Source organism: Myzus persicae, unplaced genomic scaffold, assembly GCF_001856785.1.
Source record: "Myzus persicae strain clone G006 unplaced genomic scaffold, MPER_G0061.0, whole genome shotgun sequence".
Taxonomy (NCBI): Eukaryota; Metazoa; Arthropoda; class Insecta; order Hemiptera; family Aphididae; genus Myzus; species Myzus persicae.
Window position 1 is genome coordinate 93,578 of NW_019104212.1, and position 19,114 is coordinate 112,691.

The following is a 19,114-nucleotide window of genomic DNA, read 5'->3' on the forward strand; positions in this document are numbered from 1 at the left end:
TACTCATAGACCATACACTATTCAGCCTAAATTCGATTTTTGTGAATCGCAATACTCAGAAAAATATATAGTTTTGGAAGGTTGAAAATATGAAACTAAAACTGTTTTGTTATTAAAAAAAAAAAATGAACAGCTTAAAAAAAAATTAAATTACAAGATTACAAATTATTAAAAATTTAATTTTGATAACTACCTGAAACTATGTCGAAAAAATGTTTTTCAAAAACGTTTATTCTTTTTGAAATAATGAGGGTTTAAGGTTAAATATATCACCCTGTATGTCGCATAATAATATCTGTTCATATTACACTGCAATTCAATTATACTCGAACACATTTGAGACCTGTAATAATACAATACAGTATATTATTTTTAATTTATTCGACATTTCAATGACTTAACCTCTAGTTTACGGTTCTTTCTTAATTATTTGTGTTTATTTAAAATCGAGTGCTTACTTCTGTGCATTTCTGAACTTAAACGCGTGTCATTAAAGCGAACATTTCTATGAAACTTTACTATAATAGGTATTTCATGTACTAATGAATGAAACTTGACATACATTTCAATCGTAGTAGGTATGCAATCCATCGACTGTTGTATTGATTTTTATAATTTAAAAGTATTTTGTTTTCTGTGATTAATCACATTAATCACGGTAAAAAAATCATATCGAATTCATTGGAACCGGGGTTCTCTTATTATTACTATACATATCTTTTATTAATTTATTTCAAAGACATTTTTTATATTCATATTATTATAACCGTGTTAATTTCAAATTAAAATTTATTTTTTAATGGTTCTTATTCCGAGCAGCTGTTTTTCTAATAAGTCGGTTTTCGTTGAAATTGTGACCAACCGAGTGAAAATCGAGTTTAGTATGTGACCTACCTGTACCAGGTAGGTTTTGTACGACGTGACCTACCGCGAGACGAAACACAATAAATGTTATATTTGAGCTTGCTTATTTTCACAATTTTTTGTGTTATAAAAAATTACTGCACTTTATATATAGATAAACGTCGTCCTACTTAATTATGTTTGAAAGTTATCTCACGGACTATATGAAAATATTAAATAACACAATATTATGGTTTTGAATTTTAAATATTTCACTTTACATTTTGTAATTGAAATATTTCAATGAAATTATCAAACATATTTTATTTTATTTCAACCGTATTTGGTTATAGATTATTATAGATATTATTATCGTTGAATATATATATATATATATAAGTATATAACATATCGAATATGAACCACTATATAATTATTAGATAAAGTTCGAGAATTACTGTGTTAATGTATATAAATTAGCCACACATTTACTATATTATTATCGATTAATTTATCACTATAATGGAGTCTATGTGTGGCTATTATTTGTTAATCATACAGTATTAGATAAAACAAACCGACTTTTAAAAATGTTCTTTTGCTGTAGGTTTATGAGTATACAATTTTAGATATAATACATCATTTTATTACATTTGTATTTTTTATATAAATGAAATAATCCAAGAAAATGAAATTATCGTAAAGTATACATAATGCAATCGTGTAAATAACTGTACAAATATTAGAATTTAATGCAGTTTACTGCAATGACATAACTAGGTCAAATTTCCATTTGAGTCGTAAATATTCAATATAGTAACCTAATTAATTTTCGGCAAAATAAGGATGCTGACATTTCTATTTTCACACTTTCGGAGCATAGAACATTTCTTCAGCCCGTCAACGTATTTTTGAATTTGTCCAAAAAATACTACCACAAAAATTTCACACTAATTAGTGGCGACAATACAACGTTATTCAACTTTGTGGAGTGCAGAGATATTGTTAAAATGTGCGTACTAACATCTCAATTGTCAATGAAGCAGTGGGTTATAGAATTCTGTGATAGTAATATCATTATGTATACTATCGACAATAATTATTATCAGTATAGATTTGATCGTTGGGTCAAAAAAAAAATAAACGAATTATTGGTAGTTGAACTTTATGAGATTAACCAAATCAAAAAAAAAAAGTTAAAGAATTTTTACGAATACACAAACTTTAATAGCAAAATAATGAAACGAATTCTTGCAAACAATTTCCATAGTGATAAAAATAAGCTTTAGAAAAAAACCATCGTTCACCGGGCAAAACCTCTTGGTACCTATAGTAGATCATGTGGTCTGGTAGAAGGTCACTTATTATTATTCAACGATTACCCTTTAGTTATACTAGTTGATAACATTATGCGGAAACCACTTAGGTTAATATAATTAATTATTATTCCTTTACTGCCGACATTGACGAAAACTGTGTTTTTAAATTTCAGATTAAAGTTGCACTGGCCCAAGTTGGATACATTAAAAGCAAAACGATGGACGAAGTACAGCTGCAAGACGTCATTTTGGACATTGTTACCGGCGCCATTAGATCGACAGACCTTTCGGTCGATCTGTACCGGTGGTCAGAGTTTCCGAATTTCACGAAAAGCCATCAGCAAATAACCACTTCGCCGTTAGACTCGTACACTGATCGAATGGTAGGTACCTACAAACTGGGATTTGTCCATACGGAATTCTACCGGAATTCTAAAACTGTATTTTGGAGCGAAATAGACCTGCACGACTTACTGACTTGAGTTTTACCCCGATATCGATTTTAAATTTACTATGAAGTTTATTTTGAATCTTTCGAGTCAGAATTATAAAACAAATTTAAAACTGTCTTTTCGCCCTTATAAGTTTTTAAAAATAACAAAATGTTTTTTTCTAAATTCCAAGTAAGATTTTTCACGTTAAGAACGATAAACTAAAAATGTGGCTCAAAGGCTCCAACGTAGACATAACACCAAAGTAAAATTTGTTTTAAAAATTATTCTCCTTGTGAAATTCAAGTCAGTGCGTTAGAATGGAATTCCGTTAATTATTACTATGCCGGATAATCCTTTGAACTCAAGACACTGACATATTTTTATTACATAGTTTTAAGTCTTTACAAAACCACATTACAAAGCAAAAATGTATATATTTTTAATAATTTATGTTCGTGTATTATTTCTTTTAAAACGTTTACGTTTTCGAATGAATCATTACAATACACTTTTAATTTCGTATTCTACTCTATAGGCTACTCTTCCGAAATTCGATTTTCATTTATTGAAATACTCTGGAAAATATTTCGACATGTTATATGAAATTAGAACTATGAGTTGTTATTCAAAAAAGTACAAAACTCAAAAAACTATAAGAATAAGACACATTGTTGTTTTGCAAAATCTCGATACGATGTAATAAAAATATTTTCAAAATGTTGTACTTGCAATTACATTTTTATGAAATAAGAATACGTTGGGAAATATCAAAATGGATCACCTGCTGGCGTGGGACAGGGCCGCAGTAATGTTTTGGCCCCCTTGGTATACGTGCGGTAACATTATTGAGAGCTTTAAACACTATGCATCGCCTATGTAATTATTATCATGGTTGGAATCGGAACGAACATTTTCGAAATAAAATTCTCGCCGTGTACGATAATAACGATGAACTGCGGGACGCAGGATTTGTTATGAGGATAGAGGATGTCATTTGAATCCATTGAAGTTGCGCCCGAAACAACCTTTCTCTGACAAGATGAGTGCGTTTAATAGTCATTATGATACTACTACATGTGACTAATTATACCAGACGTTTTGGCACGATTCAATATCCTCAGAATATATTATTATTCTAATAAAATTAGGAGAACTAAACATACAGTTTTAAATGTCGTACAAAATACTTTCATATCAATTCAAATCATCATTATTGATATCAATTAAAACATTTATAAATATTAAATCATTACATTATTACACCGGGAACTCGTGGTAAAAAAAAAAAAATTTGTTTTCAGCTTTTAAAATGCAGTTAATTGCAATGATTATTAATTATGTTACTAGATGAGAGTCAATGGTCCTTTCAAAAATTATTTATAACCCGATTCAAATTAAATACATAAAAAAAACAGTTATTATAAAATTATCGAAATGTAGTTTATTCATTGATTTTAATACAGCTAATTATTAGATGAACTGAAATCTTTACACTTCACTTTTGTTTCAGATAATTACATTTTTAATAAGCTTATAACCACTATTAATTCTCATAAATTAGTTTATTAATTTTTTAAATATAATTACTGCTTAATCAGATAAGTACCTACTCAATATTATTATATTACATTAGATATATAATTTGTGTGTATGGGAAAATGGATGTTATGATATCATTTCAATATTTGAATTTTGATTTTAAATCTCACCACTTAATTTATAAAGGCAATTGTACCACTCTTAAAAATATATTCTAAAAAATGTTGTGCGTTGTAGACGTTTTTTAATCAAAATACTCGTATACATTACGTTTTGTCTTTTGAGAAATAATATGTATTATTAAAATTAAACTGTACTTAAATTCCAACCAACTTTGATGTATTATAAAGTTTAATGTATTTCAATACCTTACCTATCAAATTAATGTTCTAACGATTAATCAATTTTTTGGAAAAAAGTTACAAATTGTTGTATTCATTATTTATTATTTTAGATTCTGCGAGATCAGAGTTTTGGTATATTATTGGAAAGAAATAATAAACTCTGTTTGTTTGTATAGGTACCTTCGTCTTGTTCAATAACGTGGACACATTTTTCTTTCAATTTATTGTAAATATTAAAAGCATTTACTCTTTTCATGCAGTCAGTCAGAGGGGTTGGAATAGCTGGACGACTTTTCCCAGTTCTCTGTACATTCATTTTCAAAGAGCACTTATATTTGATGAACAAACCTGTGAGTTTTCTATGCTAGATATTTCATCACGAATTATTTTCAACGGCTTTTCATACACATTTTTTGTCGTTTTTCCGTTGTACAGCTGTACGGGTCTGTTTCAGTTCATTTTTCAGGTCATCGTTATTCTTTTTGTGTAGATGTTCATTAATATTCGCACGAAGTAACATTCAGTTGTATCACTGTTTGCATTAATCGTTTAAAAACATTCATTTTTTACTTACCACCAAACTATGTCATCTAAACTTCTGTTAATTCTAAAGAATCGAAAATTATAATCACCGAGGGTTACCTTTCGTAGTAATTCCATCCGTTTTTAAAAATATTTTACACATTTTTATACTTAATGTAAAGTTTCAAATAATGAAAAAAAAAGTTACTACGATAAAAAAGTGCAATTTTGAATAAGTTGATTGAAGAATTTCTTCACATCCATAATTTCTATACTTCAATTCAATATTTTCGAATTTCCGTATCCTGCACAGATACAAATCTTTGTTTTTCAAACAAAAACCTCCCTTTTCTACTGTACATTTTTCTATCATTTTTTCTGATAATTTTTCTGAAAATGTAGGCGTAACTAGTTCAATGTTTTTATCAGTAGCTTTTTAGTTATTTAACGTTTTGTACTAAGGATAACAAGTAAATGATTATGGGTATCAATGAAAGTATGGGAGCTAAGGCGTTTTTAAAATTGTAATGTCAGCAAGGAAATACTAGATTCAATATAACACCTAGTTTATGTTTTGGTACAACCACTTTTAAGGACCATTATCCTTAGTATAAACATTTTAATAACTAAAAACTACTGCTTAAAATTTTTAATTGGGTAATTCAAAACTTTCGAAAAAATTATCCCCTGAAAAATGTAAAGGAGATTCTTATTCGAAAAATAAAAATGTGTATATTACCTCCTATAAAGTATTACCAAAAATTTCAATAATTGGAAAAAAATGAGCTTTGAGTTAATTTAAAACTTCAAAAAAACACAATATAAATGAACGCAATGTTGAATAAAAATGGTATGAATGCTTGGTGAACCATCGGGTATCACGATGTCGTTATCGATGATCATAAGCCGGGATTAAAATTAATAGTTATAATATTTGCATAGCAAGGCTATGGTTATATGGGGAAAATCAGTGTGAGTTTGTGTACCACTCGTTTATAGTCCATTGTTTGGTAATTATTGGCGACGCCCACCATTACTGCGCCTGTAAACGAAATGATAATAATAAAAAGATGTTTAAAAAATACATAAATTATGAACACAAACTTATTTAAACTCATTTAATTGTCACATCCATGATATAGGTAAGTCCGAAAATAGAATCAACGGTCATGAAGCAAGGAGAGAAAAGATTGATGGTTAAAGTCATAAAAGCGATTGGACTCGGACTCAAACAAGGTTAAGCTAAGCGGTTACATTTTTTTTTTTAACACATTACCAAATAAGTTTGTCTAAATGAATATTTTGTTCGAACGCCTTTTGTATTTGTTCGGCGTAGGGTGTCATGAACCGTACTGCGTGATCGAAGTCGACGACCCATTCCAGAAGAAGCAGACTTCGACGAAGAAGAACACTTCGTCGCCACAATGGAACGAGAATTTTATGTTGTAATTACAATTATTTTCTTATCTTTATATTATAAAACATTGCCGTTTACCTGGTGCAGCAGCCGTGCAATGGTTCAAATCCCGACAAGCGATGAGCAAAATTCCCGGAAATTTATTTACGGAAAATTCTCCGAGGAAATTCCCAAGAATATTCAAAACATTAGGAATTTATCGGGAATGTTGTATTTTTTTACATTCTATTGTTCTGAATGCGTTTCAATGAATGTAATTAATTATATTTTCATAGTTGTAAATAATCCGAAAAACAAATATTTTGTACTCTTAAATATTACAGGAGAATATAGGAAGACTTAGAATTTCGAAAACATTTATATTTTCTCGATATTTGAATCAAGTTTTATCTCAAATATTTTAGTTTAATTATTTTGTGATTATTTTGAAAATATTAAAAATCTATTTCACTGATAATGTTTAATATTTTAAAATATTCTAACAACATTAATCAAATATTTTCATTCTCTGTGTTAATATTTTCACAATATTTTGAAAATATTATTTTACTATGTTTATATATAAACTCCAAAAACGTATTTAATTTGTTTCGTTGGTAAATCTAATTCTAGTTATACACTTAAATATCAGTTTTCAGTGTAACGATATTCTTTTAAATAATGAAATCATTATCTTATCATAATTATTATTCAAACTGCCGAGTACCGTAGTTCTACTCGTACTTGTACGATTACTTTTTTTAAAGAACTTTCCCGAGAGGCAGAGATATGATATTTTGGGAATATTCCTCGGGGAAAGTTCCTAGTTTCACATCACTAACTCTGGCGGTTCGTAATATTGTATTTGGTTGTTTTAAGCACACTGAACCGGACGACAGAGGAGATATTGTTCGAAGTGTACGATTGCAACCCGAACGGTGGAAATCAGTTCATGGGCTTGGCTATTGTCAGCGTCGAAGAACTGCTAGTCAACCCTTACCAGAGACAAGTGCTGTCGCTCCAGTCGCGACCGTATCAAGACGATTCGGTGTCCGGCACTCTCACGTTGGAAGTGAGTGTTACCCGCATTATAAACCAGCACGACGAAGTTGATTTTTTTTACGTCGTCCGTAAAACATAGAACTTATTGAAAATGGTACCACAAAAATATCGGCTTACTAACGATACTGGTAGATTGTAACTATACCATTTATTTTTTTGGGATCAGTTCTGGCCCTATCGCTCAAATAATTAATTTTGAAAATCTTTTTCTGATTTTTGCGAAATATAAATTAGGTTCTTTGTTTAAACTGGTAATCCAACGGATCGGACCTTCGTTTTTCGGTTATTATCTCACAAACTTTAGTTTATACATACGCAAATATTAATATATACTCCATGGCTCTATGCATATCAAAATAAAATACCTACTTCGTACTCCAATAAACTAATGATTTAAATTTTAAGATTTTACGAGCAATAAATGGCTTTAAACAACAATGATATCATGTCATCGAATCACTGTTTATACTACAGAAAAAAATTGTGCATAGGAAAACAAAATTAATATTAGCATTGTGTAATGACAAGGTGGTTTATTGACTATGGCTAATTTGATTTGCCAATATCGACATTTTAGTCATAGCGGGTAATGTATTATTTATTTAGTTGGATATTACATAATAATATTAAAGAACAGAAAAAAAATGGCACTTTGATATTTGATAATGTTATAATGACTATATACAGTATTATTGTGTTCACCGATTGCGTTTCGATGTTTTAGTATTTTCGATGATTTAATGTGCAGGAGCTCTATTGTAAAATCGTTTTTATTTTACTTAAAAATTGCAATACATTTCATTCATTGTTCACAGCCGTTCTTTGCGGTACAGCGAGTCCTTTTAAAAATAATTTGTCACATTCTATTTCATATTTTTCTTTTAAATATTCTACATTATTACATCCCATGTCCACAATGCATTCAAATTAAAAACTCGATCCAGCAACCTCAGTTATTTAGATACCTTTATAAATTTGTTTAATATTTTCAAATATTTGTTACAAATTAGAATATTATCGGTAAACAATTACTCAGGTAGGTACCTACAATCTACTCATGTAGAGTTAGAACTCAACTTTTTTGAGAATATCTTGTTTTGATACATAATTTTAAGTTGTTAAAAAACAACATATTTTTTCATTTAATTCCACTTTTTATAAAAGCTTAGTTTTGGATTGTAAAACTTTTAGAAAAGCTATGTTTTAGAAATCCAAGTATTATAAAATCATTGTTTTAGAATACAAAACTTTTAGAAAAGTGTGTTTTGGAATATAAAATGGTTTAAGAAAAATGTGTTATTTTGTTACTCTCATCAAGTTGTATTTAGTTTTTACGAATTACCAACCATTGACGTGTATCGGAACACACGACTTTCTAAATTTAGTTCAGTGTCATAAGACATAATATGGGTAGGTATTTCATAATCATGTAGTACGATTAGTTAAATCTAAAACGATTAAACTGTGTGAAGTATTAATAATTTTTAACGTTGAATAAGGCGATGGTATCAACTAGGTTAATCGCTTTTTATTCAGTTTGTTTTTTACCTGGGTAATGAATGCTGCAGCAAAGTCATAACAAACAGATATTACCGTTAACGCGAAATTACGTACCACCTATAATACTCTTGCAAAGTACATGTTTCATTATACTACAACCACGGTGAAGGTATTTTTCCTACCCTTTAAATTTGTTTTTTTATAAATAACAATTAAAATAATTTAATATCGTATTACATATAAACGCATACGATACAGGGTAGTACAGAGTGATTTTCCAAGCATGCACAGTGCACACCTCCTTTTATTTCTCATTGAAATGTCTGTTATTTGACATTTAATTTTTGGAATTTGTGAATAAACTTAAAGACTGTATTTTCGAATTCTTGAGATAAATTGTATTACTCAAGGCTTCCGATTTTCAAACAACAACTTCTATTTTCTATTTTCCACTGTAAATTGTTATGAGGGAAATTTTTTTTGAAGTTTTCGACGTATTAGAATGGCAATTTTAATGAGTAGTTTATTAGTTGAGAATGTCAGTGACTGAAGTATAGTAAATGCATTAATTTATCACAATAGCAATTTGAAAAAATGGTCCAAGTACTACGTAAATAAAAGATACAATATGGCATATATTCGATATTTTTGTAAAACCATTTTTTTTTTTTTTTTTTATTATTAGTTAAGCATCAACTACATAGGTTATTAGCTTACAGGTGTAAATTTCTACATTAAATATTTATATGCTGTTGTACAATTCAATTTTTTTTAAGTATAAAATTACGCTATGAAAGTTTGAAAATGGACCAATTGCTTCGTACAGGTTGTCTGGGATGTTGAGATCTTTTCTTGCTTCGTTGAAGTTTGGGCAGTAGATGATGATATGTTTGATGGAGTAGTTTGTATTGCATGTTGGGCATAGAGGTGGATCTTTCTTTGCCATAAGATGTCCGTGTGTGAGTTTCGTATGACCGATTCTGAGTCGATTAAGAATTACTTCATTCTTTCTGTTAAGATCAGTGTATTTCGGCCAGAGTTCGACAGAGTGCTTAATTTCTCTTAATTTATTTTCCGTGGTCGTATGCCACTGTGAGTTCCACAGATCAGTACAGTATTTGTTTATATTTCTTTTTATGTCTACGAGTGAGGAAAAAGGAATAATTTCACTGTCAGGACTATTAACTGCATTTCTAGCCGCTTCGTCTGCCATCTCATTTCCCTTTATGGAACAGTGACCTGGGGTCCATATAAATCTGATTTCTTTGGTTGATTTGGAAAGAAGAAAACCATTTTTAAGGACTATATAATACTAAATATAAATATTTCGATGACTGAAAAAACTACACTTTAAAATATTAGATTAAGTGGTTAGTTCAGCATTTTTAAAACAATTATGCATCAAATAATTTACAGTTCTCATTTGAAAAAAAAAACTGGAGTTCGTATCTTCGACACTTCTTAAGTAAGTTCAAAAATCAGAATTTTAACAACATTGTTGAAGAAAAATGGAGATGGACAAGCACAGTGAATCGCCTTTCATAATTTTACTGTGTTCTTATTTATATTTTGATGTCATAAATACCAAATTCCACACATTTTCATAAGCTGAACCCGATTTCTCAGCCTCATCCAGGGCCAGAAAAAGGGGTTGAAAATCGATGGATCAGAGAGTGTATTTTTTGTTTTTGTTGTGTATTTCGGTAAACATTAGGACTTCTAATACACTAGTTAAACGCGATTCATCAGTTGCGCATAAAAAAAAAAAAATAAGATATTATATTATTTTAACTCAACAATTAGTTATTAGTCAAGAAAAATCACCAAAACGCCGATTCTGAATAACCACATTATTGGGAAAGAAAAAAAAGGGGTGACCGTGTTCTGCGTATCACCCTGTATATATTACACGATTTTCTCAGGTGCGTTTGTATAAATATGCCTCTATTGCTCTGTACTGAGATTATAGCTCGTGGACTGCAGCTGCAGGGATTCGCGAAAATAAAAATAAAAATGCGCTCGGCGAAATAGCCCGCTGCGACGTCAAAATCCTTTGGGAATCTAAAACAATAGAGCTTTTATGAAACGGGGCATTTAATGCAGCCGTTTAATGGCACCGTCTTTATTCAGGCTTTACTACTTTTTATTGTCCAATTTGTACTCTGGTGTATTGTTATAGTCGCGTTTAACTTTTACTTTAAATTAAACGCTGGATTCTCAGATGTCTTATTAAAAACGTACACACTACCTAATAAAAGAACATGTCCGTCGTAATTTTACTCAAATATTCATTGTACGCATGCGTACCCCGTGCGGTAGACAGCGTTGAACACTAACGAACACGGACCTACGCAGTTTATAGTCATTTTAAAGGTTTAGATAGAGCACTATTTTTTCATAGTCTGAAGGTAGATAACTCAATAGTGCATTCGTCTTATCACGAGTATCGCGAGTCGATGAAAATAATTTAATTGAGTAAATAATGTTCATCCAGCTCGAAAAAAATAAAATAAATTTTACTATAAATGCATGAAGTAAGGTAGTACGGAGAAAAAATTAACCAATTTTTTTTTTACATCATCTTGGTCACAGATATTATGTAGGTTCTGCTGTTATTGTGCAACATTTTTTTTCTTTTTTTTTTCCAAAGGTAATAACATTTTTCCGGCCTTGAAAAGCATTTGAGTAAATGTGTTTAAATACGTATTGTATTGCACGTTAACCACGTAGTTATTTTTATCAACGATTTTAATATCTCATTGAAATAGTTATACGCCAATAGATGACATAACGATGAATGCGACGCCATCGATTATCGTGCATTTTTGTTTTTATATTTTCTGTGATTCTAGCGATTCAACGTTCGTCTGTGGCAGATAATTTATTACACTGCCTAGTCTTGATTGAATCTAAAAGAGCGAATAAAAATAAATTCGAATCGTGTGTTTTTTTTTTTTTTTTTGTTTGAGCTGTTTATCGCCTCGAACACGACTTGAAAACACTTCGAAGGGCGAGAAAACAATTCGAGCTATAGAGATTTTCGAATTATCGTCGTTCGAGTTACTCGGCGTTTCAAAAGGTCTACTGCTGCTTGCACTCAAATCGCGTACGGAAAACTCACGGAATTTAGAGACAATTTATGCGACGCTTAGGACATAATATAATAATATATAGTACCCACTCGTATTATTTTATTTCAATCGCATATGTGAATTAAACCGATCGGTTTCGAATCGGTGCAGTCTGCACTCACCGGTCAACCGAGGTATATTCGCGGTATATTATTGTTGTATAATCGTATGCGTGCTAAGCATTTGACGGTGGTAGTGAAATCCGACGGATTCCATCTCACACATGTTTCGTCTGACCTAGAAGTGAACCGCGGTTTCGTACCTCGGCGAGTTCGGAAGATAACATTATGATAAAATATAATACCGGTGGGTGTTCGCAGCACCCGTACAGGCAAACGGAATATTATGTATAATAATAATGCGGCGAAGACGGGTGAAAAATGAATTTACGAGATCAATTTATTTTCGGATATTACTCGATTTATTCTTGTCAAATGTACTTCTTCTCGCGCGCGGTGTTGTCCGACGCTTTATCAACATTTTTTTTTTTTTTTTTTGTTTTTTTTTTTTTTTGGGGGGGGGGGTTCTGACGGTTATATCAGTCAACCGCGAGAATATAATAACGCCGGACTTTTCGGCCCCGGGCCTGTGCCTATATATTGACTGATTTGACTGACTATATATATATATATATATATAGCGCAGTATACTGCGAAGTGGAAAAGTACACTCTACCGTGTTCTCCGCACCGTTCCTGTGTCCTACACCTGCAGCCGCAGTGATTGAAGTCTGTCATCGGATTTCGTGGGCGTGACACCGATTTTCCCGAAAATTGATATCGCGTTCGGGCACAAGACACGAGTCGTACCGGCTGCTGATAGCATTCCAATTTTCGCTTGGATTTCTAATATTCAAATTGCTCACTGAAAAGTATTTCCGTACGCACCGAAATATGGTTCTTGCGAAATAATGTGTGCGCTTCGCAAGTTTGGAAGGGAAATGACAAATAAATCAAGACAAATTAAAATCTGCGAGTAAATGTCGGAGAAACTTGTCTAAAAAAGAAAATAACATTAAATTGCATACAATAATAAATTAGGATGTTACGCGGTTTGCGGAAAAACAAACATTTATTCATAAAATATAAAATAAATTAAAAATACTTATAAATTGGGAAAATATTTTAATAAATTAATCACATATAAAAATAAGCGGAAGGGATCAGATATTAAAAATATACACACTGCAGTCTATGGTATATATACACCAACATGTTTTAACTAAGAAAATTGTTTATCTTATCAGTAAATAATATGTTTGCATTCTACACATATTTCTAAATAGCAATATAGAATTCACGACGATGAATAAAAGTGATATACTTTTTTTGACCTGTATAAAACACATATTAAAACTTATATTCAGGTTTAGTTATTTTCGTGTTTATATATATATATATATATGTATGTATATCGATTCGAAAAACAAAATAATTAAGTGATTAAAAAGCTAAATTATTGAGCAATTTTATGCCAAACTTAGGAAAATGTTGTGATATAATGCGCAAAATGAAATTTATATATTTTAATCAAGACAATATAAAATCATAACAGCTAGGTTCTTATCCTTATTATAGTTATCAGTCATATAGTCGCTGCTTTGGTAATTTTTTCATTTAATTTACGGAATTTCGCAAAACGTTCTGCATAGTCTTGCAATGATCATTGTTTCCCCAAAATGCTAAAAATTTCAATATCAATAATCGTGATAATAACCGTTTAGGTTTACCGTTTTGAAAATTATATGTCGCAGCTAATTCTAAATAAAAAGTACAAAAGTGTCATGTTCCGACCACCCCACCACTCATATTTTTGTTAGTTTTTATATTATACATTGAATAATTGAAGTATCAAATAAAAGTCATGTATAGAGATTCCTAACGAATCTGTCTGTGTTTTCTTGGTACCCCCCCCCCCTCCCCGGTGTATCCGATAATTTATTTATAATTGAAGAGAGTTCTGACCTTTCATGGATTTTAAGATTGTACATGTAATGCTATCCCTTCAAAATTGAAAATTCAATCCATCCTGCAGCTATTAAACTGAAATAAATATATTATTCTTTTACGGTTTTTATTTTTTTTTTCCTTAACGCCGTCGTCCGATTCCGTGTATATTATTGTACGCTGTACACAATATTGTTGGCCTTGGATTATGTATGACAGGTATATCTATACATCGTTTATTATGCGACAATGTTTCGATTTTTTCCCTTTGAACGGTGGACGCCGTTTCCATTATCGTACCACTTTAAAATATAACTCGGGACTGAACAGCTAAAAAATAATAGCTTCCACGCAGTGTAATATACGTTTTTTGTGTCTTTGATACCGTTCAAACTGTCCACACTGCCATTGCTTTTATTACAAAATACGATGCCATTCCAAAAAGCTCTTTTCTAATAATAGAATTTATTATATCTTATAATTATGTTATACCATAATATGATCTTAAAACGTAAGTATTCGACTAATAACAGGTGGTCGAAAATAATAAACCGGGGAACCTTTTTGTTCCATTCGAAAATTATCCTACCTAGTCAATTATTTAATAAATTAAGGAAATAATTTTTTTTTTTGTGGGGGATGGCTGCAGGGATATATATTTTATTATGTTCAAAAAATGCAAAAAATTAGAAAAAAGAATAAACAATTTTTTATTCTACAACTCTACACAGAACAAAAATATCTTGAAAATAATTTAATTATCTCAAGAAAATTGTTATCATTATTTATTAGTAATGATTATGACTCGATTAAATAAGTATGATTTATTTAAACACATATTAGTATACCTGGTACATATTCATTATTTTCTAGTCACAAATGTGTTTTATTTGTCTCTAATAAATAATAACTATGCTCGAAATTTGCAAATGGACTTCTGAATTTCATATAGGTACCTAAGTATTTTCAATATTTTAATTTTTCAATCGAAATATTTGACTTGAAATTTTACAATCGAAACATTTAAAAATAGAAAATATCACTTATCCTGATATTTCAATGTAATTATAAAAAAATATATTTAAAAAAAAAACGTATTCGGTATCATATGTATTATTGATAACATAAAATATCGACAATGAATGACTTACCAACAAATATTTACGAATCACCATGTTCATAGTTATGAATTAGGTATTTATTATTATTTTAAATTGTATTACATCATTAGTTTTATTTTTATTTTCATAAATTATATATTTCGAAGAAATCAATTTCATGAAATTTTACAACTCTAATTGCAACACAAGGTTATTAGTTTAACAATATTTAAGTTCATTATAGTCGTTGATAGTATATTTTGAATTAATATTTTCAATATTTATTAAATACAATTAAAATAAAAATAACAAAATAGTAATTGTTATTGTGAACCTCAATACCAAACAATTTTAAACTTCAATGCGTATCAAAAGAAAACTTAATTAAAAATAACCGAATTACGGATGACCTAATTAAATATAATAATATAATAATAAATGAGACGAAATAAATAGGGCAACATAAAATAACAACGAATAATCTAATTAGAAAAACTACCAACTATTTGCTACTAAACAACGAGGAGGAAAACTTTCGAATGCAATTATCTGAAAACAATATTCAAATCTGAGTCCTTTTTGGATGATAATATAAGATCCCCTGTATGGCTGAATAATATTGCAAACTACAAATGTGAATAATAATAATAATAATAATGCAGTGCCCCAACCCACGGCCAAGAGTCTCAGTTCACTTCGAACTATTTGTACGATAAATCTATAAATCGATATATTTGTTCTGCTATTTCAGTTCATTTTTCTCGAGGACGAAGACCAGAACGCCGTATCAAAGGGAACGTCAGACTTTACGAACGAAAGGACATCAATGTACAACGATCATTATTTGCAAGGTAAGACATTTAACTTGTATAGGAACAAAGTATACGGTGAGATTATTTTAAAAGAAACACTCGGAAAAGCATTAACGACTGTGGAGTATATACTTTTTTACATCATTTACATAATTTATTTTTGAGAAAAATTGTAATTTTTCCTATTTTTTATCGAAATTTAAGTTTTTACTTTTGTGAATGACAGCAAATATTTTTATTTCCTATTCCAAAATATAATATTTTTCTGAGATATTGCATTTACAAAAGTAGGATTTTATACCTAATAATAAGTAGACATTTAAACCAAAAAAAAATATAAAATATCGTACAACAACATTTTCATGACTTCAAAGTAGGTATGTAAAAAAAATAAAATACAAAAAAAATGGTCCAATAAATTGTATGCTTTTTGAGAAAAAGAGAGTTTACCTTTAAAACAATCACTTTATGTCGTTGTATTATCGTTCTAATATAACGATTACTTTTTTCGACGTGTTTGAAAAATCTGTTTCGATAATATTGATTGATTTTATTTTGTTTTCAAAAATTTTGCGCTGTGCCACGCCGCAACAGAGCCTTTCGGCGGCGGCAGTGTGAACCAAACGCGCAAGAACGCACAGGACGAAAACAAGAACAAACACATATCGTACAACGTCAACACGGTGTTCAACAGCAAAGATTATTTGGTAAGGCTCTGCAGGTCGCCGAAACACAGCGCTAATAATATTATTATAGTTGACGGAAAGGGGGGGAGGAACCGGTCGATTTTCCGCCGTTGAGTTTGCTCGTCGTTTAAAACGTACTTCCGTTTTCCCACAGCAAATGCCGTCGGACCACAGGAACACGGCACACGACGGTGTGGCGAGTCGGACGAGTTTCTACAACAGCGGAAGTCCACAGCAGCAGCAGCAGCAGCAGCAGCAGCAGCGCGAGTCCGTGACGGGAATAAGCGTCGACAGACAATACGACGCCGGTTACAATGGAATGCACGAAGGTGAGAGGCCACCTGGTGGATTCCCACCGGACGGACAACAGTCGTTAGGTACGTCGAGTGATTAAAACGGAAAAACAATAATGATAAATCCCGTGCACTCGCGCGCTCGCGTGCGTTGTCGTGGTTCGGCGTTTCCCGAATATAGTGGGTCGCGACCCACTATACCCGGCCGTCAAAATTCAATACCGGGTCGCAGAATTTAACGAAATTCTCGTTTTTAATTTGTTATTCATCGTTTTCGTTCGATGATTTAAACTGTTGAGTATGAAGAACGACAAGTCGAACAGACGGGAGAGGTGATTCAAATGTGTTTTGTTTTGCCTTTTATTACATAGGTAATGATAAATGTAAAATATTTTGGTGGGTCGCGAAGGTGAAAAATATAAATTACCGGGCCAGCCCAGACAAGAGTTTGGGAAACGTTGTCGTAGAAAAAAAGCGACGGACGCGGACAGTGATCTCGGACGACAGTATTGAAATTATTACACTATTTAGGTGTGTGGACATATTTATATAATACTAGCTGTCCGTTGCCCTTGTATTGTATGGCTTTATAAAAAAATCCCCCTTTCACCCCCCCTAGAGATCTAATTTTGAAAAAAAAAATATTTTCAAACGATTCTAACGATTCTTCTATACACGTGTTATTATTAAAAAATGATTCTACAGTTATAATATTATAATTTGTTTAGTCAACACGTTTGTCGCATAAATAAAGTATTATTATTTTTCGATAACGCGATTCGTGTAATTGAGCTATTCCGTGTTTACCGTACAACTCTTGACTCAATAAAAATATTATGTTGGTTTGTAGTTTAAAATTTCGGCAAGTATTCATCCGTCATAAATATAGCGGTCGCAGCCATTGCTAGGTTCGTCAGTAGACAAATCGACAGTCGTAGTGTCGTGTCGAAACAAAGATCTATTTTATCAATATTATATCTCTTCCAGCTGATCCTAGACTCTATAATATGAGACTCACGTGTGATAACGTGAGCGGTATGTTATCAGGTAGGCTATCAATGTACAGTGGATTGCGTACCCCGCTAGGTGCACACTCTATATGAAAAATATGTTTGATTTCAATTTTATTAACCATTCTCAATTTATACGCAGCCCGACAGCCAAGTCTTAACGATTAATTAATATGTCATACGGACAATTTTATAAGACTATTTTTTTTTTCGTAAAAACCTACTCCTAGCAATTACGAACAATTAAAAAAAATTTTGAGCCAAATCGGCACAGCCGTTCTCAATATCGATGAATTTTTATACGTTTTTGGCTAAATTTTTTAATATATATATAGATTTCTACGACTTACGATGACTTGTGTCTGGTCACATATTAAAACGGTCAAAAACCAGCAGCTTTTAGTGAAGTTAGAGTTTTGTGTGTACCACTAAGATGACATGTTCAAGGCTTGGTGAGTTAACTGTGTTTTTTAACTCGTCGAGTTAAGTTAATGTAGACAAATGTAAATTAAGTTGAAAGTTAAAACTTAAAAGTAAACTTCATTTTTTTTTTGTAACTTGTAAAAGTATGTTTTTTTTAAAGCTCACAAATATTACACAGAGTAATTTCTTAATTTTTTTAAATACATTTATATAAATGTACGGTATTGAACGAAATGTTCGGTTTGAGTTCGATATCACTACGAATTGTTCGGTTTGGGCGGTTTGGCGTACGAAAAAAAGTTTGATTTGAGACTATATTTTTGAATTTGACCCACCTGTAATAATTTTCAATTATGAAGTTTGTGGGAAGCATTAATTCAGGCTACACTATATCATTTACTAGAAATAAAATAAATTACTTGATCAACAACAACATTATTAAACACACTTGGTAATATCGGCGGCCTGTCGTTAGTTCAGAATCGTTTTTGGTAAACTATGTTTTTTTGTCATCGTTGAATTTAAGTTTATCACATCCGTTACAACCCACAAGACACCTTCAGTACAGCTGAGGGGTTGTTACGGGCAATCCTGAGATGTCCGCGCACAAATAAATAACAAACACTTCCGAACTAATTATCACTTTCTATATTTAAATTTGAAAAGAAAACTTACAATAAATTTAATGAATTAATATATTATGTTAATAAATGGTCTGACAATAAAAATGTTCTGGAGAGAATCACAATGTTCTG

The 19,114-nt window shown here is 31.0% G+C and overlaps 1 protein-coding gene across 1 annotated transcript in view; it reads left to right on the forward strand.

Annotated features, from left to right (window-relative positions):
• The window catches only part of LOC111040083 (phospholipid transfer protein C2CD2L), a gene marked incomplete at its 3' end in the record, with an annotated part of 106,357 nt that extends 89,347 nt beyond the window's left edge, over window positions 1–17,010 (forward strand). Inside the window, exons 5-11 of the mRNA XM_022323813.1 lie at window positions 2,336–2,545; window positions 6,144–6,237; window positions 6,338–6,446; window positions 7,277–7,469; window positions 15,887–15,986; window positions 16,542–16,654; window positions 16,788–17,010. Coding sequence (XP_022179505.1) covers window positions 2,336–2,545; window positions 6,144–6,237; window positions 6,338–6,446; window positions 7,277–7,469; window positions 15,887–15,986; window positions 16,542–16,654; window positions 16,788–17,010 — 1,042 coding nt within the window. The remainder of the gene's footprint in view (window positions 1–2,335; window positions 2,546–6,143; window positions 6,238–6,337; window positions 6,447–7,276; window positions 7,470–15,886; window positions 15,987–16,541; window positions 16,655–16,787) is intronic.
• Between the last annotated feature and the right edge of the window lie 2,104 nt (window positions 17,011–19,114).